The following is a 26,008-nucleotide window of genomic DNA, read 5'->3' as shown; positions in this document are numbered from 1 at the left end:
ATCCCCTGGAAAAATAAGTGTGGGGTACTTATTAAAATTTTCAGAAGTTAGAGGGTACTTGCTACTTAAAAGGTTGAGAAACACTGGCATAGCTCATTATGAACAGAGCTGCTGGCACGAAAGTAAGCAGGCAAGCCATCCCCACCCCTGGCTACTGATTCGCTGTCATATGGCCCCACCCTTTTCTACCACCTGGGCAAGGAACAGGGCTGCATGATGAACAGCCCTTTTAGCCAATCAGTGGCAAGGGGCAGGGTCATAAAATGGACAGCCTCTCCACCAATCAGCAGGAGGGAGTAGGGCCATCAGGGCCCCTCAGGCAGTGAGAAGCATGGGGGAATCCCACCACAATAAGCCCTCTAAATTGGCAGCCCGCCCTGCGATCTGCCCATGAAATTGACTGGCTGCCTCAAGTTGAGTACATGCCTATCCATGGAGCTCCAGGGACACATTTCAGGCCCCAAACTTAAAGATATATCACTGTTGTTCAGATAGTGAGGGGCAATAGTATTTTATTCTGCTTTCCCACTTCAGAGTAGCATTTGTTCCCTTCCTTGCCATCTAAGTGCACAGAGTTGGTTGCCTACATGAGATTTTGGGTCATCTAAGTGCCAAACTTATTCATGGGTTGGAATTCTAATCTTGGCCAAATAGTGCATGTGCATAGGTATTTGTCTGCACATGCAAACTGGGCAGGTGCACTAGGAAGAACATGGAGGAGAAGGGCCTTCCTATCCTGTCTCCCAGTAACTGAGTGGGTAGGGCACTCAGGAAGTTGGAGAATCTGGGTTCTAGATCTCCTGTGCCTAGAGAGGGTTTGAACTTGAGGCTCTGATTTCTCAGCACAGCACGCTAGCCCAGCCAGTCATGGGGTTTGGTTGACTAGATTTTCAGGTCTTGGACATCACCATAGCCCTCCTCAACCTGCACCCCCCCCAGTGCTGCTGCTGAATGCCAGGAAAAGCCTGGTGCTGCTGCTAGCCCCTGCCTGTAACCAGCCTGGGCCCTGGGCAGCTGCAGCAGGCAGCAGGCAGCAGGCAGGCTGCAAACAGCTGCACCAGGCTCCACAGCCCTGGCATCAGCTCCATGCTGGCATCAACTGCACGCGCACCTCAGAGCAGAGAGCAGGGATAGGGTCTGAGGCAGCGCAACCCTCTCCTGCTCTCTGCTCTGAGGTATGCATGCCATCACTGGTATGGAGTGGATGCCGGGGCTGCAGAGCCTGGTGCAGCTGTTTGCAGCCTGCCTGCTGCAGCTGCCCAGAGTCCAGGCTGGCTACAAGCAAGGGCCAGCTTTTCACACTTCTAAGAATTTTATGCTAATGCACTATCAGCTCCATTTTGTTCTTTATTAATGGAGAAGTCTTAAAAAAAATTCCTTATGGTCTGACAATCCTACTATTGACTCATTTATCCTATCTAGTTTAATAACACCTCACAATTTATAATCTCTCTTTGCTCAAGGAAACTAGGAATACACACTTTACTTACAAGCTAGACTCCAAAATATTTTCATAAAGCAATATAACAGATTGTTCCTTTCCGACAGTAGAGATTATAACTGAGGTGTAGTTTGCTTTGATAGGTTCATGTCAGGCTATTTTAGGTGGCATGGGCCCTTTAATCCTGTCTGATTTAAACATGTACATGAATATGGAAGTAATTTGTTTGGGAAGACTGTAAGTTCACTTAGGAGTTAACAAAGAGAATTATCTTGAAATTACAGTATAATTCTGTGAGGAGAGTAGGCGTCTCTGAGCGTGATGGTGTCTGTCTGTGGAGAAATGAAGGAGGTATGTTATAGTGTAAACATATGCATACTTAAATATGCCAACATCTTTTCAAAAGGCTTACACTAAAAACAAATAAAAGTGATGGGCATTGATTCAAAGAAATTGCCTTTTTGTGCAGTCTGCTATTGAATTTCATAGATTTAAAGATTGTTTCAGTACAGTGGAGTTTTTTACATTGTAAAAAATATGTCAGTGCATGTTTTAATATATCTGAACTCAAACAAATTCTCACTTTAAAATAAAGGGCCTCATGGCATTGTTGTGAGCAGACTAGGATCCTGTATTTCTATTGTCCTCATAAGATTATTTTTTCTCTCCCACTTCTGCTTATAGCTGTGGATTGTGGGGTTCCACCTTCTGTCGAAAAAGCCTATTCAGCACCTCTGAGTAGGACCACCTATAGAAGTGAAGTTGTCTATATTTGTATGCATGGTTATGTGATGGAAAATGGTAATCATACAGCAGTTTGCAGTGCCACAGGGCAGTGGGAAGGTGCTGATTTGGTATGCAAAGGTAAATAAAATAATACTTACAGATTTATTGATCATTAGCATTATTTCAGTAATAACCATGAACAGTGGTCATCACATCGAGGCCATCAGCTTGAAAACTCCCTGTTGCCAAGTTGAGAAGTCTATCTGCCAGCTTTACCATCACATGAATAGTTCTGGCAACATAAAAGCTGTATGTTAAGCAGTTCTTTTTTGAATTGCTAATAAAGCTATAGAATATTAAAGTTAGAGGATTGTGAAGACTGAAGGCTGGTGAATTTCTGCAGCTCTGAAAATCTCTGCTGGTTTACACCAACATAAAATCTCTCACTCAGCCTATGTGCACAAGATGAACAACTTAAATTAATCGACTGTAATTACATGTGTACTGAATATTCCCCAAGTGGAGCTTTTCACAGACAAGAAGGACCAGTCAGATAACTATAGAATGGATTTAGTCCTTAGAAGCAAGATGGAGCAGTGAGCCAGCAGTACCAATGGGCACACCACATGGCAACCGTTGATCAGACCATTCACCACTTTTAGGACTGTTCATCATTTTTACACATCATTCACCTTTGTGTTGAAACTAGGCTAGTCAGCTTTTTTTTATCCTTAGCACTAAAACATTAGTATTTGCTTGGGTCAGCTGATGGTAAATATTTAAATAAAACAAATGCATTTTTTGTTGAAAAACATGAAAATACTTCTGATATTGTGTAATAAAAACTAAGGGCCCGATGTGAGCTAGAGCATGATCTTGCAAATGCTTGTGCATGCACATGCAGTTCCTGGCACAAGGAGTTCTTTTTACTTCATGTGAGCTTTTCCACAGAAGTTAAGTGATGTGCATTTATGGATTGTTGCTGTCTGAGCACTGAGTTTGATTCTGCTGCTTAGATACCCAACTCTTACTATCACTTAAAATGCTTTTTACTTAGAGGGTCAGAGTACTATCAGCTGCTTACAGAGATTTAGTAGAGTATTTTTATTGCAGTTTGGCAGAAACCATATAGCCGTTTTGCTTTTAAAAGTGGAGGGATACTCCATTGAGTCCGCATTAAGATGAAAAGCAAGAATAAACAAAAAAAATTGTCACCCCACTAAAATGTGGTTTACAACTACTCAAAAATTTCTATTAACTCTGAATATTAACTGACATACCCTGAGGCTTTATTAGTTTTTACTCAATCTTTAAATTGGCATAATTACATTTTCCAGTCACTACAGGATTCATCTCCCACAGATTTGACCCTGCAAAGGTCATTCTTATATTCTTTAGCATCAAATTTAATATGTGCTCAAGTTTACTTAGGCAGTATTTCAGCCTGTCTTAAAGTGCCTCTATTTTGGGAATCTGCTTTAATAGCTTTGTTCTAATTTGAGGCTCAGCACCTAAGAAAATATTTGCTCCATTACATAGCAAATACACATCTCTGAAGTTTGCTTTTCAGTTTTGCTAGCTATGAAGGATAATGATGGGTGGGTAGCAAGGTTTTCTTACAGGTCCCCTTTTCCAAAATATTGCTTATTAATTTAAATTAAAAGGCATCATATACCACTCTGTTTGTGTAACTTAGGTTCAGACTAAAGGTGCATATGTTGCATGTAATCTCTTGGAGAGAAAGCTCATTCTAGTGTTTCACAGCACATACTTCCTGAGGTAGAGACAGGAACGTGATTAGCATAGCAGTTTTATCCCCCATTGCTGCATATTTTTAAATTTCCATTTAAAGGTGATACTGTAGGTCACCTGGTGAGGCTTCTGCAGACTTTGTCTATTTTTATCTCTGTTTCTGGACAGAACTTCAGAGTTATTTCTTTTTAAGATTTCTTTTGCAATCCCCTCATCCCCCTTCCATTTGTGAGCCTTAGCTAAGGTAATACTTTAATTCCTAATTTAGCTTCTACTGTTCATTTTTCTAAATGAAGCAATGTATAATCTCTAATTGTAGTGGAGGATTCATAGTGGATTTCAAAATGTATTTTAGCCCCAAATTATATTCTTTCATTAACTCAATCTTCCCTCTTCATTCTTTTAATTCCATAATTTTATTATGAAGACCCTCAAAACCACTGAGTAAGTGAATCAGTTTTTAAGTCCATTGCCCCAATTTTCTAATTATCTCCCCTGAGACTGGAATAACCTACAAATGTTTCCTCCGTGATTTTTCCTTGTCTTGGTTGAAGGCAATTTCTCCTCTTCAAAACCTCATTTTAAATGTATCAGTAGTGGAAAGCAAATCTCTTGATTCTGGTTTCCATGTCCCTCCTTAGAAGCTCTTACAATTTTTCAAATGTTGGGAATATCAAAACTGGGATATGCACTAGAAAGGAAAATCTTCTTTCTCTCTCTGGTATAAAGTAACTTTATATCCCAAGGGTTAGGATCCAAGCCCCACTCAAATGCCAAAGAGGGAAGGGAAACAATATACATCTCCTTAGTTGAAGATCCCCTTGATATGTGGGTGGACCTTCAGTGGAGGCAAAGTCATAGTCAGTTCCTGCACCACCATGGGATGTCCCCTGATGAAGAATGCCTTGCTGAGCAGGCACTATGCCTGAGACATGAGGACCATAACCAGCCTTACAGAATCATAGAATCATGAAAAGTAGACCTAGAAGGGACATCGGGAGATCACCTAGTCCAACCCCTGCTCAAGGCAGGATCATTCCTAACAAAGCCTTCTCAGACAAGTGTTTACCTAACCTGCACTTAAATACTGCCACGGATGGAGATTCTACAACCTCTAGATAATCTGCCCCAGTACTTAACCACCTTCGTGGTGAGAATGTTCTTCATATCCAACCTAAATTTCCTTTGTAGGTTAGCTCAGTGCTGCTCAACTTATCCAGCACCACAGGCCAGAATAATGGTGTGGGGACAGTTTGCAAGCTGCATCCCATGGGCAGGGTTAGTGTTAAGGCCTGACCCAGCAAGAGGTCAGTGTGTGGGTCCATCCTGTCTGCAGGTGCAGTCCCATGAGCCAGATCAGGCTGCATACCAATCTAGCAGCATGCTAACTTGGCCCCATGCACCAGTCCACAGGGATATTCATGAGTCACAGCAGGGGGACCTTCAACTAAGGACGTATAAATGGTTTCCCTTCCCACTTTACCACTTGAGCAGTGCAGGACTGAGATACTAGCCCTTGAGATATAAAGTTACTTTATACCAGAGGGAGTAGCGTATAGGGCTACACCATCTTGCCCACAAAGTTCTCCACAAGTCTGGAAATTTGGCAGCAGGGAGCAGCGATTAATGTAGCCACTACTCCACTGCCACCCAATTTCCAGACTTGTGGGGAGACTTGCAGGCTGGATGACGCAGCTCCATGAGCCAGGGGTTGAGCTCTCCTGGCTTAGCCTATAAATTCCTCTGTCCTGTACCAGGGCTCAGGTAGAGAATCTGAGTTGCCACCACTGTTACTGACAGGTAGAATATGTGAAGAGACAAAAACATTGTTGGGAGATGTTGGTGCTAAACCCAGTTGTGAAATGTAACTTGGAGGTCCTTTTTGGTAATAGGTTCCACTGTGCTCCTAAACTTCTCCTTCTCATTGCATTATAGGATGTTTTGTTGTTTTATTGTGTATTGTAGCTGGAACATCTAGAGATACCAATCCAGGATTTGAGCCCTGTTGTGCTAGGAGCCCCACAAATCCTGAACTCCTGGATTTGCTGTTTAATTTAGCAAATAAGTGAAGTAATATTTGGTGAAACAATTAGTACATCCTAAACTCTCTGTCATGTTCTGGCTTGCTGTAAATTTTTGTCCTTTATTTTCTTCTCCAGAAATAGACTGTGGCAGACCTTTTTGGATTCCACATACAGAAATGATCTGGGACAAATCCACAGCTCTGGGGAGCAGGGTGTACTATAGATGTATAGAAGGGTATTACTTTAATGGAGACAGAAATTTTTCAGAATGCACAGTAAGTCAGAAATGGGAAAATATCACAGGTGTATGCAAAGGTAAGTAACTGTTAATAGAGGTCTATGATTTTTCCTTGAAATTAAATGGTTAATACTAAACTCAAAGCATGATTTTATTTCAAAGAATGACTAATGTTGCATGTCTCCAAGTCATGTGTGCTGACCTAAGTAGCAAAAATAAGCTTTTACATAGTTTTAGTGCAGAGGGGACTACAAAACCATCTCAGACATGGAATAAGGCAGCAGTTCCCAATCTGTGGTATGGGTACCACCAGTGGTACGCAGAGAATCTGTCAGTGGTACACGTTAACAGATTTATTATAATTACTTTATATGGCAAAAATTTGCTGGTGGTATTTAAGGTTGTATTGTTTTAAATTGGTGGTGCACAATCTGTCAGAGTTTGGGAACTTGTCAGAGCTGGAATAAGGGACTGGATTCTTCTTTAGTTCATGCATCAACAGAGCTGTCAATAAATTTCAGTTGTAGGTCAGAGTCTAAAGAGAGTTGTCCTGAAAAGACATGAGTCAGGGCAGAACTTGATCTGTAAATTCTTTGTTACTTGTGGTTATGTACAGGAAAGAAAGAGGTTTAGTTTCAGTTCCCAAGTTTAATGTCTGAGTTTAGAGACAGTTTTGCTTTTCTGTGCTGTGCAGTCATTTGAGAAGAACTCCAGAACATCCTTTTTATCTCTCTCTATGAATTTTGTATTTCAGGTACTTCTAGGAGATCATTTTGAATAAACAGTTTCTGAGCATGGACTAATCACTTCTATATCACAATTGTTTTGGGGCTCTTTCAGCAATAGAGTATGGCAAACATCCAACACAGACATGAATTAGAACATTATTTTTCAATTGGGGGGGGTAGTTATCACAAATCTGTCCACGGGACACTGCCAGAACCAGAAGTTTCTTCCCACTGTCCCAGAGACTGTCCCAAGGAACAAACTAAGGTTTACCCTGGGGTGAGTCCTTCTCCCCACAACTTCAGCTGTACTGCCCTTCTACTGGACTCCACATCTGGAGGAGACAAATCTCTAGTAGCTCCAGGTAGCCTCCCCTTGTATTGTGAAAGAATTTTAGGTCCCCCCTTTCCATAGAATGGGCTAGCTTGGAGTATCATTTGACCTGAGATCTCACTTTCCCACAAACAGTCATTTAGGAGACAAAACATCGAAGGTATTTATTATACAGGAAAAAAGAATTATACAATTAAAACTCACCATTTAGTTTGAAGGCAACAAAAAGAAGGAAAGTTCTTACCTTCCCGTCTGGTTACAACCTAGCCCCTCTGAGAGTCCTGCCAGTATTTCCAGAGATCAGCCTTCCAGCTGATCCTGCCAGCCCTGACCACTGGGGATTTGAACTCCCCCAAAACCTAGGATAATCCAAAGACCACAATTGTTTCATAGATAGCCTTTCTAAATACCTCCAAATGAACCCTGTATGCATCAGCATTTCCCCAATTATTGATAAGTCTAAGAATCCTCTAGAAATTTCTTTCCTTCCTGCTTGTGTTACAGTGATGTTATTACTGTGATGGTCCAGGAAGGATGCAAGCAGCAAGAATTCTTGTGGGTAATATCTTATTGGACCAGCTGCTTTGTTGAGATAGACATAGGCAAGCATTCTGGTATCTTAGGCTGCTTGCAGACAGTTAAAAAAGCCAAAATGGAGCTTTACTTTAAACTCAGTGCATTCCTGCACCAAGCCCTATGCATGCCCAGAAGAGTCAGTGCATTACTTCAACCTGTCTCTGCAGCATCTATAAAGATTGGGCACTTAATGGGGCTTTTTGGCACTTCTATCAAATAGCTTATTGAATCAGCTTTAGCTAAAAGCATCAAAAGTCCTACTGAAGTGCCCAATATTTACGGACACTGCAGAGCTGGGTGGAAGTAAGGCCTTTCTGCTTCTGGTAAAATGCGGTTTTTTTGTTTTGTTTTTTTTAATGTCTGCAAGCACTGGGATAGGAGCAGACACAGAAGAGTTAAGTTGCATATGTAACAAAAGCTTGTGTAAAACTTATAAACAAAAATAGGATACAAGAGAAATGAACAGATTGTCAACATGCAGGAGATGCAGTGACAGCCTGATATAGGAGGAACAAGAGTGTTCAGGAGGGTCATTATCACCTGTGAAGTGCAGGGATTATATTATAATGGTAGATTATCAAGTAGATCATTATGAGGTCACTGTCTGTGTTAAATCCAGATAGGCTAATTTCTGGAATTTCTGTTTCCAAGCTAATATTATGAGGAGTGTTGGGTAGATTTCCTTTGAGCACAAGAACTGCGAGGTCAGACAATGAGTGATTTTTCTGTGAAAAGTGTTTCCCTATCTATGTTTGAGTTCTCTGTTCTTTATTTTCTGGTGCTTATTCATTCTGGTATGTTATTTTTGTTTAGTTTCACCCACATAGTTACCGTGAGGGCATTTGGGGCACTGGATGAAGTGTACCACATTTTGGGATAGATAGGTGTATGATCCATGGATTTTGATGGTTTCATTCTGATGTGTTGATTGTTCTGGCCATAGAGATGCGTTGGCAGGTCTTGCATTTATTGTTGAGGGAAATAACATTGTTGAAAAGGAGATACACCGGCATAATTTTACACACTTTGGGCACATCTACACATGCATATTAAGACACTCAGGAAAATCTGGCGTAGTTTGTGACACAGTTTATTGCTCCTGGGTGCAGCATGTACACATATGCCTAGGCCCACAGCATGTTGATCCAGGGTGGGGCAGCCCTGGCTGACAGAGGCCCTGGGGGGTCAGACTGCTAGTTTGGGGCTGCTCTGACCTGGCTTAACATGCTGTGGAGGGGTGGCTGGGGTATGAGGGTGCCTCAGTGCGAGGCTAGCTGGCAGGCAGCCCCCACACTGAAGCACCCTCATGCCCCAACCAGCCCCATCACTGTCTACACATGTGTTGCAACAGAGTAAACTCTGTTGTAGGATAGTACTTGTATCTGGCAGTACTAACCTACAGCAGAGTTAATTAGTTTACTCCAGTCTAATAGTTCTGCATGTGTAGATGCGTGACACTTTATTGTGGAGCTAATTAGGTATAACTCCACAGTAGATGCACCCTCTTGAGTGTTACTTTAAAGCCAATAGAATGACTCTCGGTATGTAAAATTAATCAAGTGTGTATACTTTTGCAAGATCAAGACTTTAATCTTCATCTTAGTCTTACTTGCTTTGTGAATGCCAGTGTCCACACTCCAGTCAGATTGCCGACATTGCAGTGGGAGTTCTGTCTGAAGTGGAAGTTCAGGATGTAGTCCCAGTGGTTCTCTCTGAAAACCATTCCTGTAGTGCACAGGGGAATGGACAATTAGAATAAAAGGTGAAATTTCAAAGCAACAGCTCTGCTAGTTTTGGCATGTTTGAAAAAAAAAAAGTAACTAAAAAGCTGTGCAAAGCTTGAAGATGCTTTACTACTAAATTTTTAACACTCATTAGAGGTCACAAATGACTTTCAGATGAAATGAAATTTCTTTTTCTATTTCAGTAATGATGCCTTTCGGATGAATGTGATCTTAAGGGTCTATGTAATTAATCAATAAATCTCATTAAAATGAGAAAAATTCATGCGCTGCTCCAGAATAACTTATGAAAGAAGTCAGAGAATCATTTCTCTCCTTTTCCACTGCCTTAGGGGGTGGTGGACATTATAGAATGAAAAATCTAATTAGAACTAAGGAAGAAGTTTAAGAAGTATCCCTTGAAAATATGCTGTTTGACAAATAACCACTTTTCTCCATTTTTCTTGTCATAATTGCAGTGAAACTCCCTTTATTTGCATTGCCAATCTGTTGAACTCCACAGTATCAAAAAAAATAAATTTAATGATAGGTATAATTAAATACAAAAACTGTGTTAAAGTAGTTGACACTACTGGGCGATGTTGGGTCTAAGCACTCCCCATGATAAGGCAGAGTTGAGAGTGAATTCCAATAATGGCTGGCTTTAAACTGAGTCTGAGGGGATGATTCTTTGCCTGCTCTCCTCTATCACAGGGTGTATAACCGTCCATTCTGGTCCTATCCCTTACATGCATGAACCAAGTGACAGCTTGCAAGTGACAAGTCAGCACTAAATACCACTGGCTCTTTGCTGGTGCGTTCTGACATAAGGAAAATACAATGTTGGGCACACCACTGGGCTCACACCATAAGTTTCTTCTGAAGAGAGCTTAATCCTTTCACGAAATCTGCATTTTACATGTTATTATACAAGCTGTTCAGAAGTTGTTTTTTTTGCAATTGAACATGAACACATCCATTTTTCAGGTGCTTTCTGCCCCCTGCTTCGCTGCATTGCATAGGTAGACTGGGTTTCCACCAGAGGTACAGCATACTGAACTGCTGTGGAATTGTACTTCACAGCTTGGGAGTGAGGCCTACTCTGACTATCAGAAGGGATTCAAGTATGCCAGAGGAAATAACTTTCCAGTTTGCACTGAAGAAGGGGTTTGGTTAGAAAGCACTTCCACCAACATAGGTAGAGTCTGAAATATCCTAAAAAAAACAGAACTTTAATGTTACATAGTAGCAAACTCAGGAAAAGAAAGTATCCAAGTGTGGATCTATTCTGTGAAATGCTCTCTTGGCTAGGTCTAAATCTGGTTTTGTGACATTAGGTAACTTGGCAAGATTGAAGGTCATATTTTATTTAACAAGGTGAAACTGAGTAAAAAAAAACCTAACCCCTTCTAAATCTGCTTTATTCTCGTTGAGAGGATGCAAGAAACAGAAAGTTGCATTACGCAATACCGGAAAACTATAAGGCATAATAGTGCATGTCACATAGTGTTACTGAGACTATAAAATGACTCTTTGGAGAGAGACAGGGAAAGGGCTCAAAGGATATTTTAAATGAAAATTCAGAATGATTTGTTTTTGTCTTTCACTGAGTAATGATGACAAACAGTGAATACTGAAAGGTCAGGAAGAACTAACAGAGAAGATACAGAATCTTTTCCTCTGCAAGGCACATGTGCTGGAAACATGTCAGTGAAGTTAAGTCCCACAGTGGGCTTTATTTTCAGCCACTCTGGTCCTTCTCCTTTCTGCTGTGTATTCTCTCTGCCCTTTTCATGGTTGCGACATTTAGCCAGGCTTTGCACAGCTACCTTTAACTTTTCTCTGGTGGAGATGGAACATCAAAACTGGGACATTTAAATATTTTTTCATGTGCTTCCTGGAGAGCCAGGCAAAGTTAAAAATTCTCCTCACTAAAGGGACAAGTAGTTATGGGGCTACCCAGTTGCTAATTCTAATTCTGGTATTTTCCCATCACTTTAAAGGGGTGTGCTCAAAGGGAAATGCTGTGGAGGTTTGTCTCATCATGCGCATGCCTGTATTTTTCCAAAATCATGTAAGATTTATGAAGTTCTGCAGCATGTGTGCACCATCTCAGACTACACAGTAGAGCAGGGGTAGGCAACTTTTTTTGGCCATTGCGCCAAAAAACCCACAATGTTTACCGTGGAAGGTGCCGGAGTGCCGGCATGCCAGGAAAACAAAATGAGGGTGGGGGCAGAGGGGAGGGTACATGGTAGGATGCACTGCATATTAGTATACTTACTAATCATAAATGTTGCCTTTGTTGTTGTGTATTCCTTTTTTGTTGAGCATGTTGCAATGAGAGAGAGAGAGAAAAGAGACAAATAAGAGAAAGAGGAGAGAGAAAAAGAAAAAGGAGAGCAGAGAGATGACCAGACACCCCCCCACAAGAACCATGTGCACAAACACAGAAAACCAGAACGCACCCAGAACAGACATATGCACACAGACATCTGGAACTAGACACGTGTGGGCACACAGACGCACAGAGCCAGACAGAGGCAGACAAACACACAGAACTAGATGTGCAGGTGCATGGAGCCAGGCTGCTGGGCTACTGGATAAAGTCCAACCCAACCATGCCCTCGTCCTGCCAGAGCCCCTGTGCTTCCCAGGGAACCAGCCCATCAGCCAGAGCCTGCCCATCAGCCCAACCACCCACCCGCCCTGCTCAGCTAAGCCTGCAAAAGGTGTGGTGCTCCTGGCAAGGGGCAGCACCAGCCTCATTCCAGTGGGGAGAGCTGGGCCGGGGCTGGGCTTGGAGCCGGTGAGAGTCAGGAGGGCTCAGCTGCAAGCCCTGTTGCAAGCAGCTTGGGCTCTGTGGTTGGCAGCAGCTACCAGAGCCTGGGCTGGCTCCAGCCAGGAGGCTGCAAACAGCTGCTCCGGGCTCCGGCATCAGCTCCATACCAGTGGGTGTACACACGTCTCGGAGTGGACGGTGGGGATAGGGCCTGAGGCAGCACAGCCCTCCTGCTGTCCACTCTGAGGTGCCTGTGCATTGATCGCCAGCATGGAGCTGATGCCAGGGCTGTGGAGCCCAGCACAGATGTTTGCAACCTGCGTGCTGCTTGTTGCAGCTGCCCAGAGTCCAGGCTGACTACAAACAGCTGTACTGGGCTCTGGAGCCCCGCCATCAGCTCTGTGCCAGCAGCAGGGGAGCAGCCAGGGTTGCACTGCCTCAGGCCCCTCCCCCACCGTCCACTCTGAGGCATGCGTGCACCCACCAGTATGGAGCTAATGCTGGACCCCAGAGCAGATGTTTTCAGCCTCCTGGCTGCAGCTGGCCCAGGCTCTGGGTAGCTGCTGCCAACCACGGAGCCTGGTCTGCTTGCAGCAGGGCTTGCACCTGCTGGGAGCAGCCCGGGCTTCATGGCTGGCAGCAGCTGCCTAGAGCCTAGACTGGTGGTAGCATGCTGAGCAAATGGCCTCACATGCCATGCTTGGCACATATGCTCTACTGCAGGGGTCAGAAACCCCTAGCACAACTAAAAAAGCATGCTCTGCACACTCCAGATGTAATTTCCCTTAGAGTGGCCCTGGACATATACTATCAGGCCCACGTGAGACTAAGTGTGTCAGTGGTGCTGAACATGTACTGAATAGCAGGTACGTTGTATTAGCATATGGATTTAACACAGGCAGAGTGGAAGGGAAGGTCAGAGTGGGTCTTTGCAGTGGCACTTGTTTGCCTGGGCTCACCTTCATTTACCTTGCCTTCATTTTACCTCGCTCCTTGGCTCCCTCCAGCTCTGGAAATCTCAAGTCTGCAGATGTTTCTGTTGCTTTGTCACTGGAGACCTTATATGGTACCTTATCCTTTCTGTAGCCCTGGTTACAATACCAGCAATACCCTCAAAGGCATTGACCCATTCCCCCCATTTCTGGGATGACCTTCATTGCCTCACTCCCAAAGAACTCCTCCTGCACCCCTCTCCTAAAGAACAATTATTAGTATTAAATACCTCATCCTGTGTTGGCATGGATAGGTACAATTGTTTAACTGAAGAAAGGTCAAAATAGTAATTCCTCCTGTCTAGCCAATTATTTGTCTTTATCCAGAGGAGAAAAATACTTAATCAAGTTTCTGTTTCAAAAAAATAAAATATTACGTTCAACTTCAATAAGAGACAGGTATTTGTCATGGCTACTATGACCATATTACTAGAAATCTGTAACTTAAATGATTTTCCAAGCAAAATGAGAAGTAACTACTTAGTGTTGAAGCAGACAGCCCCAGAAGCAGCTGCTGTGACTCTCTCTCAGGGGAAGGCAGGCATATGGGCATCCAGAGCACTGCTTCACAAAGCTGATGTCATGCTGATGCATGAGATGAGGGACTAGTTTTGACTAGCAACACAGAAGTGAAACTCAGTGATACAGAAAAGCACCATCAAATGCAGTGAGCAAATAGAAAAAACACTTCTAGGGGAAATGCGGTTTGTTGTTCCATCTCCTGTGATTGCACAAGTGGTAATAGCTGTGGTCGAAGTTTTGGGCTCTTTGTCTCTTTACTTTTCTCTCTGACAGTGAACCTTTTCAGATTGTTTCACTGTAACATTGTGACAAATCCTTGAGCCATAGGCCTGTAAGCAGATCCTTAGCCCTTTGTGGCTGGAATGGATGGCACTATGGTTAGGGCTTTTCTGGCAGTCTGGAGACCAAAACCCAGTTCCCTGCTCTACCACAGACTGCCTGGGTGAGTTGCTTAGGGCAAGTCTGACTGACTCTCCGAAATGCACCCCCCCCCTTAAGCATCACAGCAGCTAATATTCAAGTCTTTGTCCTGGGTAAGGGGAGGAAGAGGGTTACCTGTACAGTGGGGAGACAGTCTCTAGGTTTCCTGTACAGTGACTGGGAGAACTAGAGCCTTGTTATGCATTACACTTAGCATGTGATAATTTTAATTGGTGCTAAAATTGAGATGTACTTTTAGCAGTCACAGGTTAAAGGTTAAAACCCTCTGTAACCTACACTGATCTGACCTGCCCTTAGAGGGTGGGGGAGCAGGGGTGGGGCTAGGAGCCAAACTGGGTTTGTGCCTGCCAGGGTAGGTGGACCAGACTGAAGGCAGCCAGGGGCTGACAGTGTCCTGTTGGGACCCCGCTAGCCCTGACTAGGTCCCTGCTGCCCTTTCACCCCCATCTCTATCCCCTCCTCGCTGGCCCAAATCAAGCAAGCTGCTGTCCTTCCATCTCCCCCACCACTGGGGCTCCCTCCCTGCCCCTCTGAGCTTCCATTCTGCACCTTGGCCCTTGTGGTTTATCCCTGGTAAAGCAGGTGGGGATGGGGCCTGCCCAGCCATGACCACTGCTTCTGCTCGGTTGCTACTGCTCTCTAGGTTGACCACAGCCCAGAGAGCACTGGCAACACTGACAACGGGTAGGTTCCTCTTCCTTGCTTGTTCTATTGAGACAGTGCTAGGAGCTGCAAGTTAGTCCGGAGCTGGCAGGAGGGTGAAGAGCAGGGATCTGGGGTGTGGAGTGGTGGGTTTGATCTGGGTCAGAAGGGTGGGTGGGCAGTGTGGCATGGTGGGCCCATTCTGTGTGGAGGGTGGGGCACTGCTCATCCCTCCCCCCACTGGCCTGGATTTCGCTAGCCCCTAGATCAGACCCCCGCAACATCAGGCCCACCATGCTGTCTGCTCCCCCCTGCCGCCAGCCTGAATCTAACTTGCCTGGGATGCTGGAGGACTGCTCCCAGCTGGTTTTAGGCCTATGGAGCAGTCACACATCTGCAACACAAGCTGCCTAAAACCGCTTAGAGACAACCCTTAATGTAAGAGAAGTCTCTCTGAGCTGGCTCAGAGGGCCCTTAGCATGTGTTTTCCTGCTCTAATGTATGGACACTCCTGGTTTAAGGGCCGTTAACATGTAACAATATCCCTAAATGCCTCCCAAGGCAAATCCAGATCATCTAATTGCTCACAGCTAGCCAATGGGAAAGCTAGAGAAAGGGCTGTATCTGAACTCCTGCTGCTCCTCCAGACTTAAGTGTTGGGCCCAGGGCTGAAAAGCATGCACTTCTCTTCTGATCCAAATCAGTTGCTGGGAAGTGCCTACCTAAACCAGAGTGTCTAACTGCTGCAGCATTGAGTTTGGCATAAAGCACTGCCCCCTGGGTCCCTTTTAGGTGGAAGAAGAGGAGGTGGTACTCACCATTTGCCCAATAAGGTAGTGGTTAATACTTTTGCAGGGAGTCGGAGACCTGGGTTCTAGGTGCTACTCACTCCAAGAGGTTTCAAGCCTCAAGGGGTTTTAGACCCTAAGATCACACTTCCCAGGAGCATGCTCTTGTCTCCAGGTTGCAGTAGGCTTGGCAGGGGTGCGTTTCTCTAATTGGCCTGTTGCAGCTGGTCCATGGGGCCAGAAGAAGAGCAAGGAAGAGGGAGCCTGACTAAGCCAATGAGGAAGGCATTTCTCTGAAAGGAAGACTGGTGGGTCCTGGACCCTGCTGCTAGAGTTATTTCTGGTTTTTTTTTTTAAACTCTCTAATGTAAAATGCATAAAGGGTTAATTTGAAGTCTAAAATCCAGACATCTGAAAATCTGCTAATTTCTTTAATTGTCTGAAAAAACACAGGTGGGATTTGCATTATGGGAGGCATTGTTCCCCAGATCAAAGAAAGGCAATTCAACTATGATTAACGGAAAAAAAAAGGTCTGGCTTTCAGGCTAATTAAGCTTTTTGTTTGAAACCCAGTTAATGATTATAGAACTTCTGATTACAAATATCAAACCTAATACCAAAAATACTTTCCAGATAGAGGGAGGCCATGCAGCATTTCTAGTCCCAGCCTATCTAGGCTACCTTGTTCTGAAGCTGTAACTTTTGCGTATGATTAATACACCTTTCCTTTGTGGATGTGCTGAGAATTGTACCTCCTATGCCTGCTTTTTGTCATTCTGCTTCAACAGTCTGTTTGGCCCCTAATTGTATCCTGGTAATGTTTTTAGACTAAAGGAAGTAGTAAATCATTAGCTATCTCTCTGTTTCTTCCTGCATGGTGGTTTGTACCTATAACATTGCAGTTCTTCTGTGAGCTGTTCAGCTGGTGGAGGGGGGGATGACAGCTGAATATTAGACATCTTCTTTTAGCTCCACAGCTAAGGTTCTTTTGAGTTTTGTAACACAGGGACTAGATCCCTTAGTCCAACATGCAAAGTTATAGAAATTACTTTGTGATATATCCCTGTCAAAAAAAAACCCTGGTTACAGATGCAAAAGAAGAAAAAAGCTGAAAGTACTACGTCTGGATTCTATGATAATAGGTACTATAGAAGAACTTGGATAGAAACAGTGATTGAAACACTCTTTCTGTAGTGCTGATTACTCATGAAGAATATACGTGCAGTACAAACTAGTAGCAGATGGCGTTTGCAGTGTGTCATTTGCAGTTGTCACTGCAATGATAAAGCAAACGTAAGAAAAGGGGAAGGAAATACTTGTCTTTTCCTCTGTCCTAAGCCATGTGTATGTGTGTGAAGGTGAGTGGGAGGAAATGTCTCTGCATGAATTTGGGCTGTTCTTTTAGTTACTTTTAGAAGATGGCATGTAATTGAAATAGAGTTTGTTGCATGTACCTACATGCCATCTCTTAAGTGCTTAGAGCTGGTCGTTCTGACTAGTACAAGCTTAGAGAATCTTTCACAGACATCAGTCAGAGGCCCAATCCCATGACCATCTGAAGGCTGGTTGATGGTGCATGCGAGAAGTTGGGGTTCTTAGGGAAGTTCCTTGGAGGCCATTCACGGTATCACAAAACCATCTTCATACTCTCCAGGTGGCACTAAGGCCCACTTTTGTTGACAGTCTTAGCAGGCAAAAAAACAAAGACTGAGTTAGAGAAGCTGAATTCTGCTTAGCTATAAAAGTAGTCTCCTTTGAGCAGAGTTGAGCTGGGTTATTAGGACAATATGTAGGGCTTGAACTGGTGCAGCGCCTCTACCCAGAGGTAGAGGCGGCATTGGCAACAGTGTACTGTTACCCATCTGGAGACAGTTACCTGGCTTTTCCAAGCTTGGTTGCGATTGTGACCCAGAGATTCTGCTCCACTCCCAAGTTTAAAGGAAGCTCTTCCATTTCTTGCCAGGTCCCTTAAAGTGCTGGGAAGTGAGTAAACAGAATTCAAACTTTATACCTACTCCATCTTTCCTTTGCATTTCTCTTTTGGTTCTCTTGGTTGCTTCTTGTTTCTCCCCTCCCAGATGTCCCTTCAGATTATTTTCTTTCTGGCATTTTTTTCCCCTTTCTTTTTTTTTTAACCTCTCACCAGTATTCCCAATCTTTTATTATTTTCCTTTCCTGGCTGCTACTTGCCTTTGTGACACTCTTATCTTCTTTTCCCTTTCCAGTTTCCTACTCTGACTCCTCTAATACCCATCTCTACCCCCACTTCCTAGTGCCCATTTCTGTATCTCCTTTTTTCCAGAAATATTACTCTCACTCCTCTCCATGGGTGGATGGATATCATGGCTGTTGTGAGTTTTGTTGATTCCATCTTTGGTCCTGAGCTTTCATTTTATGGAACAACAGTGGCATCCAGTGGCTTTGTCTGTTAATTGCAAATTGATTTCTCCTTTTCTACAATAGAGAAAAAAAATCCTTTTCAATTCTCTTGTTAGATGTGGGTCCGAATCAAAGTGGATAATACATGTTTACCATATTCAGCACTCAACATGCTACTGCCTCCTTGCATTCACTGGAAACACTACCTCAATGCATGAATAATATATCCAGGCCTAGAGACTTGTAATCTTAAATACTACATATTTCTTATATTGGATAGAAGATTAAGCATCAATTACTGCAAATTTGCACAGAAAAAATGGTAACCTGTGGAAGAATTCTTACGATACACAGAAAAAAAGGAAGGAAAATACTACCTTTTGAAAGCTCCCCAGCCCATACTGTTTGTTGCTGTCACTGCTTATTTGATTTGCATGTCCTCCTTCCTTTTTCTGTCTTATCCTTTCAGATTGTAAACTCTACTGGGACTGTGCATTCCTCTATAGTTGTATAGTGTCATCATGTCTTTTTCTTTGGTTAACTCTTAGACACAACATAATAAAAGAGATCAATAAAATTATCAGTCTGTCACTGGCTGACCTGTCATTTTCTCCACTCTGGGTGCATCTATACAAGATGCTTTACGGTGAAGTAGCACAGTTTACTGCACAGTAAGCATGTACATCTACACATGCACATGCTTACTGCACAGTAAACCTTGCTAATCATGAGTAAACTTTCAACCTGCCAATGCAAGTAGCAAATTTACTTTTGATTACTAACTGTGCAGTAGAGCGTGTGTAAATGCCTGACTTGCTCCCGGTCAGTCAGCCACCAGTGGGAGGAAGATTGCTCCCTGCCCCTGGAGCTGCCTGCTGCTGGGGCCTGGGCAGGGACTATGTCCCCCTGCCTCCGCAGCAGGGAGCTCCAAGGACCTGTTCTGAGATTGCAGTCGGGGAGTGGGGGCTGGAAGATCCTTATCCCCCAGCCAGAGCTCTGCAGTCATGGGGCTTGGGCTGGGAGATAAGGATCTCCCAGCACCAGCCCCATGGTTGCTGGTAGCTCCCTAGTGGAGGGGACTGGGAAGCCTGTTCCCCTCCCAACACCATGGAACTGGGTGAGGAACAAGCTGGGGAGGTTGTTCTCTGTTCAGCTCTGTGGGGAGCTGAGTAGGGAGATGAGAATGGAACAGGCTCTCTAGCCCCTACCCCATGATCGCAGAGCAGGAAACTGTCCCAGTCAGGGGCAGGTCCCAGCCCCAAGCCCCAATCAGGCAATTAAGGAGCATAGCTTGGAAAGAGTTGTAGGGGATGGGCAGGTCCCAGCCCCTTGCCCTGATCCACTGGTGGGACAGCTAGCAGCAAGCCTCAGCTGGATCTGGGCAGGGGGCTGGATCAGTCCCTCCCCTGCAGCTCTTTCCAAGCCCCTGCCCTGATCAGAGAGCCAGGGCTAGGAGCTCCTTACTCCTGAGGCAGGGGGACATTGTCCCAGCCCCAGCCCCAGGGGGCAAAGAGCGATGTCCCAGCTGTTTTCTAGCCTGGTGGTCACTGCTAGCCTCTAGCACCCAAGGGGAGCCTAGATCTCCCCCATTGCAGGGCCCCAGGAAGCGAGAGGAGTTTGCTGCCATTAGCAGCGAATCTTCTCCCACTTCCCTACATGTGTAGATGCCTGGCTGGCAACATTTACTCTTGAGTAGTTTTCTTGCAAATAAACTGCTCCTGGATCTAATGCATGTGTAAACACACCCTCTGTGAAGGGCACTGCCTGGTCTGTTTGTGATGGATAACTGAGCATTTGTCACAACAGTACTTCTCCTGAAGGCTTTGCCATCTGATGGGTCTGGTGTTTGATTTACTTGCTACAGAATCCTGGAAAGTGGATCTGTCCTTTCATTCAAGTTACATTAATATGCCATGGGTTTTCCTTTCATTGTGATATGGATGAATAGCTCTTGTCCTCCTTTATTTTTTAAGAGTCAGCTTTAAAGAAGGAAACAGCTGAACATGCAAAGAACTCATCTGAGTTTGAGAGAGAAAAAGATGCCACTCAGAGTTCTCAGTTGTGGGGCTGTGCATTCCTAGGGCTAACAGCAGAATACGTCTTGTTTCATGGGCATTTTTACAGTGAATGGTACTTTTTTTTTTTTGCCTGTGTCTCTGTGTTGATGATCACAACTGATGATCAGCTGACTGATTTTCTTTTTCTAATGTTTTGACCACCTTGTACTTTTAGCTTTGCAACAGGTTTCTCTATGTTAAAAGGCAGAAGTAGATCCAGGGGGGGTGCGTGGTAGGCCTGTGTGAAGCAGCTAGTATTTGCTTCGGATTTGGATTCAGATTCGGCTGATTCAGGGGACAGTGATTTGATCTGGTGATTCGAATCGCTGTCCTGAATCGATTCTGCTGAATCTGATTTGGAGATTCAGCTGCTGCCAAATCAGCAAAATCTCTGAATTGCACAGGGCCCATGCCCCACTTGCTCTCCCAGCCCTGCCCACCCCAGCTCCCGGCTCTTTAAAAAAAAAGCCCCGGTGCTGCCGGGTGGGGGGTGATCCCCCCTGCCCCCCATTTCCCCACGCTGCATGGGGGGCTCTGCCATGAGCCTCCCGACCCCTGCCTACTCTCCCAGCCCCCCCTCATAGCTCCCATACCTGGCCCAGATCCCAGCCCTTTAAAAAAATAAAAAATAAAAAAGCCCCAACTCACTGGCTTCTGCCAGGTGTGGGAGCAATCCCCACTGCCCCATGCCACATGGAGGGCTCTGCTGCGAGCCCCCAGAAGCCTTAAGTGAGTGTGGGGGGGGGTTTGGTTTTTTTTAAAGGGCAAGGAGGTGGGGCAGCCAGGGGGGGATAAGAGAGTGGGTGGGGTCGGGGGGCTCATTCAGAGCCCCCCCATGCAGTGTGGGGCAGTGAGGGGTAGTGGGGGATTGCCCCCCTGCCTGGCAGCACCTGCTGAGCCTGGGCTTTTTTTTTAAACAACTGGGAGCTGGGGTGGGTGGGGCAGTCATGGGGTGGGGGCTGGGAGAGTGGGCAGGGGTCAGGGAAGTCTCGGGGGGGCTAGAGGAGCAGTCAGGGGATGAGGTCCCCCCATGGTCCCCTTTCCCCTCCTCCAGCCTCCTCTGCCCTACCCCCTACTTACTAGCATGGAGTCAGGGTCCAGCTCCCTGTTGCAGCCAGCAGGGATTGCCCAAATTGCTGAAGCTCTCTAAACCTTCTGAATTGATTCAGAGAGCTTCAGACTGATTTGGACCTTTTAATTGGTCCCTTGATGCAATTCAGATTCAGAGATTCAGCTACCGAATCAGGCCGAATCTCCTCCAAATTGAATCAGCACCTGAAGCTTCACACAGTCCTAGAGTGTGGTACTGTGGTCATACCCCGCCTTTGACTGCGTACTGTAATGCATGTGCAGTGAGCTCTCTGCTACCAAGAGCTCTCATCTTGTCTACCAGTATCTGCTGCCAGTTGCAACCCCCATACCAACTAGCTCTCTAGTTCCCCCCTTCAAAATACTAAATCTGTTTTTTTTATTTACCTTGCATGCCTTTCTTTTCCCTTCTCTCTCAGTGAAGACAGCCATCAGCAATGTTTCTGTATTTAACCAAACCTGTGTCAGGTGGGAAAGGAGCCCTGGAGAAGGTGGTCTGAAGGTGGTATATCTGGTAAGGAAGACAGAGTGTTTGTTGTTTCTCTCTCTTGGAGGAACGTCCCTGGGCACATTGGTTCTTGGGATTATCTGAGCCCCGCATGCTGCATAGCTTCCTGCTGAACTCCTGTTATCAAATCCCCAATCTTCATTATTTTGATCTTCTAAAAAATATCCTTTTGGGCTTGTTTGTGTACACTGGTGCAAGGAAACAAGTGATCAAAAATACCACAGGCAAAGCATGAGTGACTGCAGGTCCAGAGTTTAAAAAAAAAAAAGGTAAAAAATGATCTACACAACATGCTACTGCCATTTAAACTGCACAGTTAAAAAATGACCTGCACAATGCATAGTAATCATGGGATTGTAGTTATGGAAATCATTATCATGAATCATTATCTGGTTACCAAATGTTACCAAAATGTTTTCAGCAGCAGGACTGCTGATAAAGAAGCCCAGTTAAACAATATGCTGCTTATTCTTTCTGGAAGGTTAAATTCTGCTTCTGTTAATGGTAGTAGTATGCACAGTAATGGTTAAACATAGTTTAAGTAGGAACACTTCTCAGAAGTGAGTTTCCTTCTTCAAGTGGACGAGAGGAATAATTAGTCCTTTATTTACATGAATCCAAGATGACTTTGAACAGAGGGGCCACATAGGGAAGCTGCCTGCTGCTGCAAAATCCATATTGCCGGGTCACACTTCCCCTGTCTGCATGGGAGCAGCGTGGGCAGAAAGGGCTGTGCCCCTTGCTGCTGCCCCCGCCCGTCTGCAGGGGAACTGTGGCCGGGGCAGTGGGGAGCTCAGAGTGGCAGGCAGCCTTCTGTGCCCCCTGCTGTGCCCTGCCATGCCAGGTTCCAACGCTGCTCTGCAGAAGCGGCGGTGAGGGCAGCACAGCGGGGAGCATCGTTGACACCTGCTGCCTGCCCGGGGCTGGGGCCGGGGAGGCAGCAGCTGTTTGCAGCCGGCCCAGGTTCTGTGTAGCTGCTGATAGCCATGGAGTCTGGGCTACTTGCACCAGGGTTCCATCATCTGAGCTGGCTGCTGGGAGCAGCCCGGGCTTTGTGGCTATCAAAAGCTACCCAGAACCTGGGCCGGCTGCAGCCAGGAAGCTACAAACAACTGCTGCCCTCCCGCCCCTGGCCCCGGTCCTGGCCCTGGCCCCGGCCCCAGGCTCTGGGAAGGCAGCAGCTGTTTGCAGCCTCCTGGATGCAGCCAGCCCTGGCTCTGGGTAACTGCTGATAGCCATGGAGTCCAGGCTGTTCCCCACAAGGCTTGCAGGCTTGCAGCCTGCCAGCCAGCTGCTGGGAGCAGCCCAGTCTGTCGGCTGGTAGCAGCTACCCAGAGCCAGGGCTGGCTGCAGCCTGGAGGCTGCCAACAGCTGCTACCTCCCCATCCCAGCCCCAACGCATACTGAGGAAAATGGCCTCGTGTGCCATGCTTGGCACGCATGCTGTGGGTTGCCAACCCCTGGCCTAGAGGAACCATTCCTTTCCTCGTAAAATGGCCAGAAAAGAGCATATAGCTGAAAATGTGACTTTCTTTTTCTTCCAAAGTTTCATATCCAAGGGCGCAGATGGCATCAGAAGGAAATCTTCCATGAAAGACTGTTTAACTTCACTGCAGCTGAAGAGGCTCCAGAGATGTGTCTAGATTTACCTGTGGGCACTAACTATACAGTAAACATTGCCATAGTATTTCCTGAGCCCTCAGTACCAGTTACTGTCATGATTCACACAGCTGGTAAGTGCTGTTTGCTTTACAGAGCTGTGTTGCATTAGGGAAAGTTAACTCAGAATGAACTATGGCCATTTGACTGATTAATTGTGGCGTAAGTGAAGTGGTTAAGGGACTGCAAATGACTGGAGCAATGCATTTACCAGATTCAAAGGTCCTTTTGACAAAGAAACGTACATGGTCACTGGAGAGAAGCCACATGTAAGAAATTGTGAAGGATTGCTTGGCCAGGGTTCCCTGGATGAATGCTGTGTGAGACCATGATGCATGGTCAAGGTAAATAGTCCTTGGAGGGAGGATGTACCATGACTATGAGCTGTGGTCAGAATAGGTATTTGCTGAAGAGAAACTTTGTGAGAAGGGTCAATGAGAGAAACAGAGAATTTGATGGCTTAAATTAAACTTGTCATGTTTTTCTTTTTTGGCAACTGCACTTTAAATAAAAATATGCTTTAAAAAAATGTTACTTAAAATGTAAACGATAATAAAAACCCTAATCTCCTCTTAGGTTAGGAAGGTATATTTTGCATCCCATCTTATTCTTTATGTACTTGGATCGCATATTAAGAATATATAACAAAAGCAGAATGTCAGAACTGTATTCCACCGCACAGCTCTAAAGTTAAAATGTAGAGATTACTGGGGCAGCATAGCATGCTGGGTGGGGTCACAGAAATGCCATGCAAGAGACCTGTTTTTTTCCCCACATTCTGTCTCTACCCTGCTTTGAGACTTTGGGCAAGTACTTCTCCATGTTCTGTTTCCCCTCCAACCTTTCATTCATCTTGTCTATTTGGATTGTCAGGCCTTCAGTACAGGAATTATGTCTGGACAGTTGTCAAACTTGAAAAGTAATTCAGATGAAGGTAGGATGTGAGTTTAAGGTTCAGTTATATTTCAACAATTTCATGTGTGAAGGCTTTTATTATGTAACAATGTTTGCATATATAGGAGTTCAGAAACAGTTATATGCTGCAAAAAGTCCCTGTGTAGACAAACCTTACATGGATATTAGTTCAGGCTGTGATGCCTTGTAGCTTCTAGGTGCTGTTGTGAAAGAGATAATAATAAAAAAAAATAAGAATTTGGCTTATAAATGTCATAAGGAAGTAATGCAGCCAATTATAAGGGACATGCTTTTTGAGAAGCTATGCCTTTTTCTTCTTTTTTTTCTTCTGTTTTTTAGAAGAGGACAGATTCAGCAATGTTTCAGTATTTAATGGCACCTGTTTGAAATGGAAGAGACATGTTGGAAGAGCTGGGGTGGAGGAAACCTACCTAGTGAGTGAGACATGTACACTTGTTGGGTACTCGGAGATAATTGGTTTGAGATTAAGCAGTCTTCTGACAGATGTAATTGCTGTAAGTCAGAACTGTAAATCTGGAATTAAACTGGAGTTTTAGAGAGCTGCTTGAATCTTTGTTTTTTATTGAAGATCATCTTAAAATATTTCCATTTCTATGATAGTTTCACATACAGGGTCAACAGGGGTATTTGGAGGAATTCTCCCATGAAGTGATGATTAACTTCACGACAGAGGAAGAGAACCCAGAGGTGTGTTTGCCTCTACACCTGGATTGTAACTACACTATCAGTATCACTGAGGGATCTACCAAGTTTGTTTTACAAATCCCCATAATACCTCCAGCAGCTGGTAAGTGTTGATTGTTTAATGTCTGAATGATTTTGCTTTATAATGTCTGGTGAGAAGATGTATATAATAATAACAGCAAAATAGTAATAATAATAACAACATCTTAGTTTGAATTTTGACCAATCCAGTAAGTGAGATGTGAAGGTTGAAGGAGAAAAATGCAGGAGCAACTTGATATGATAGTCTTAAGCTGTGACTTTAAGGGGTCAGTTTCATCTCATACTGCTCTTCCTCAAAGGGCATTAGGTGTGCAGAAGTGTTGAGGACTGTGGCACTCTCAGTTGGTGTTGTGGGTATCCCCCAACTCCCTGGGTCAGGCCCACAACTTTCCTGCCATGACTTGATGGAATTTGTAACTAAGAGGAGGGGTTTAGTGGTGTTCTCCTCCCTGGCCTGGAGACAGGGTTACTCTCAGATTTGTCATGGCTGGTCCTGGGGCTCCACCTTCCCTACACCCCATCCACTCACCAACCTCCAGTTCCGCTGAGCCGCTGTGCCAGCTCTTGGCTAAGCTTCTTGTATCCAGCTTATGGATCTCTTAACTCCCCGGTCTCTACTCAAAGTGCAGGCTTACAACTTTGTGTAAAAGAGGATTCTATACCTCTGAGGAAAAATAATCCTTCCAAAAGGAAGTACTAAAGCATGGTGCCATAGCAGTGTCACCATACAGCAACATGTAGACACACTGTCTAAGAAAGAATGAATGAAGCCATAATGAGTGTTTCAAGTACAGAAAATATCCCATAAGCCTTCCTAAAGCAATTTGATAAAGATTATTTTTCCTCAGAGGTATATAATCCTCCTTTATGCATTTGTAAATGATCCATATTAACACTCCTTGTCTTTATCCAGGTGTTTTGCTGGGGAGGTTTTGTTTTGTTTTGTTTTT

At 44.7% G+C, this 26,008-nt stretch overlaps 1 protein-coding gene across 1 annotated transcript in view; it reads left to right on the top strand.

Annotated features, from left to right (window-relative positions):
- SUSD1 (sushi domain containing 1) overlaps nucleotides 1-26,008 on the top strand; it is a 106,031-nt gene that overhangs the window by 26,198 nt on the left and 53,825 nt on the right. Inside the window, exons 5-10 of the mRNA XM_090037654.1 lie at nucleotides 2,126-2,305; nucleotides 6,079-6,258; nucleotides 21,649-21,743; nucleotides 23,284-23,470; nucleotides 24,651-24,745; nucleotides 24,933-25,119. Of these exons, the coding sequence (XP_089893780.1) occupies nucleotides 2,126-2,305; nucleotides 6,079-6,258; nucleotides 21,649-21,743; nucleotides 23,284-23,470; nucleotides 24,651-24,745; nucleotides 24,933-25,119 (924 nt within the window). The remainder of the gene's footprint in view (nucleotides 1-2,125; nucleotides 2,306-6,078; nucleotides 6,259-21,648; nucleotides 21,744-23,283; nucleotides 23,471-24,650; nucleotides 24,746-24,932; nucleotides 25,120-26,008) is intronic.

This window comes from Crocodylus siamensis, chromosome 3 (assembly GCF_052110815.1).
Source record: "Crocodylus siamensis isolate JL-2025a chromosome 3, ASM5211081v1, whole genome shotgun sequence".
Taxonomy (NCBI): domain Eukaryota; kingdom Metazoa; phylum Chordata; order Crocodylia; family Crocodylidae; genus Crocodylus; species Crocodylus siamensis.
The sequence above is the reverse complement of the archived record's forward strand: the minus strand, read 5'-3'. Positions and strand labels throughout refer to the sequence as shown.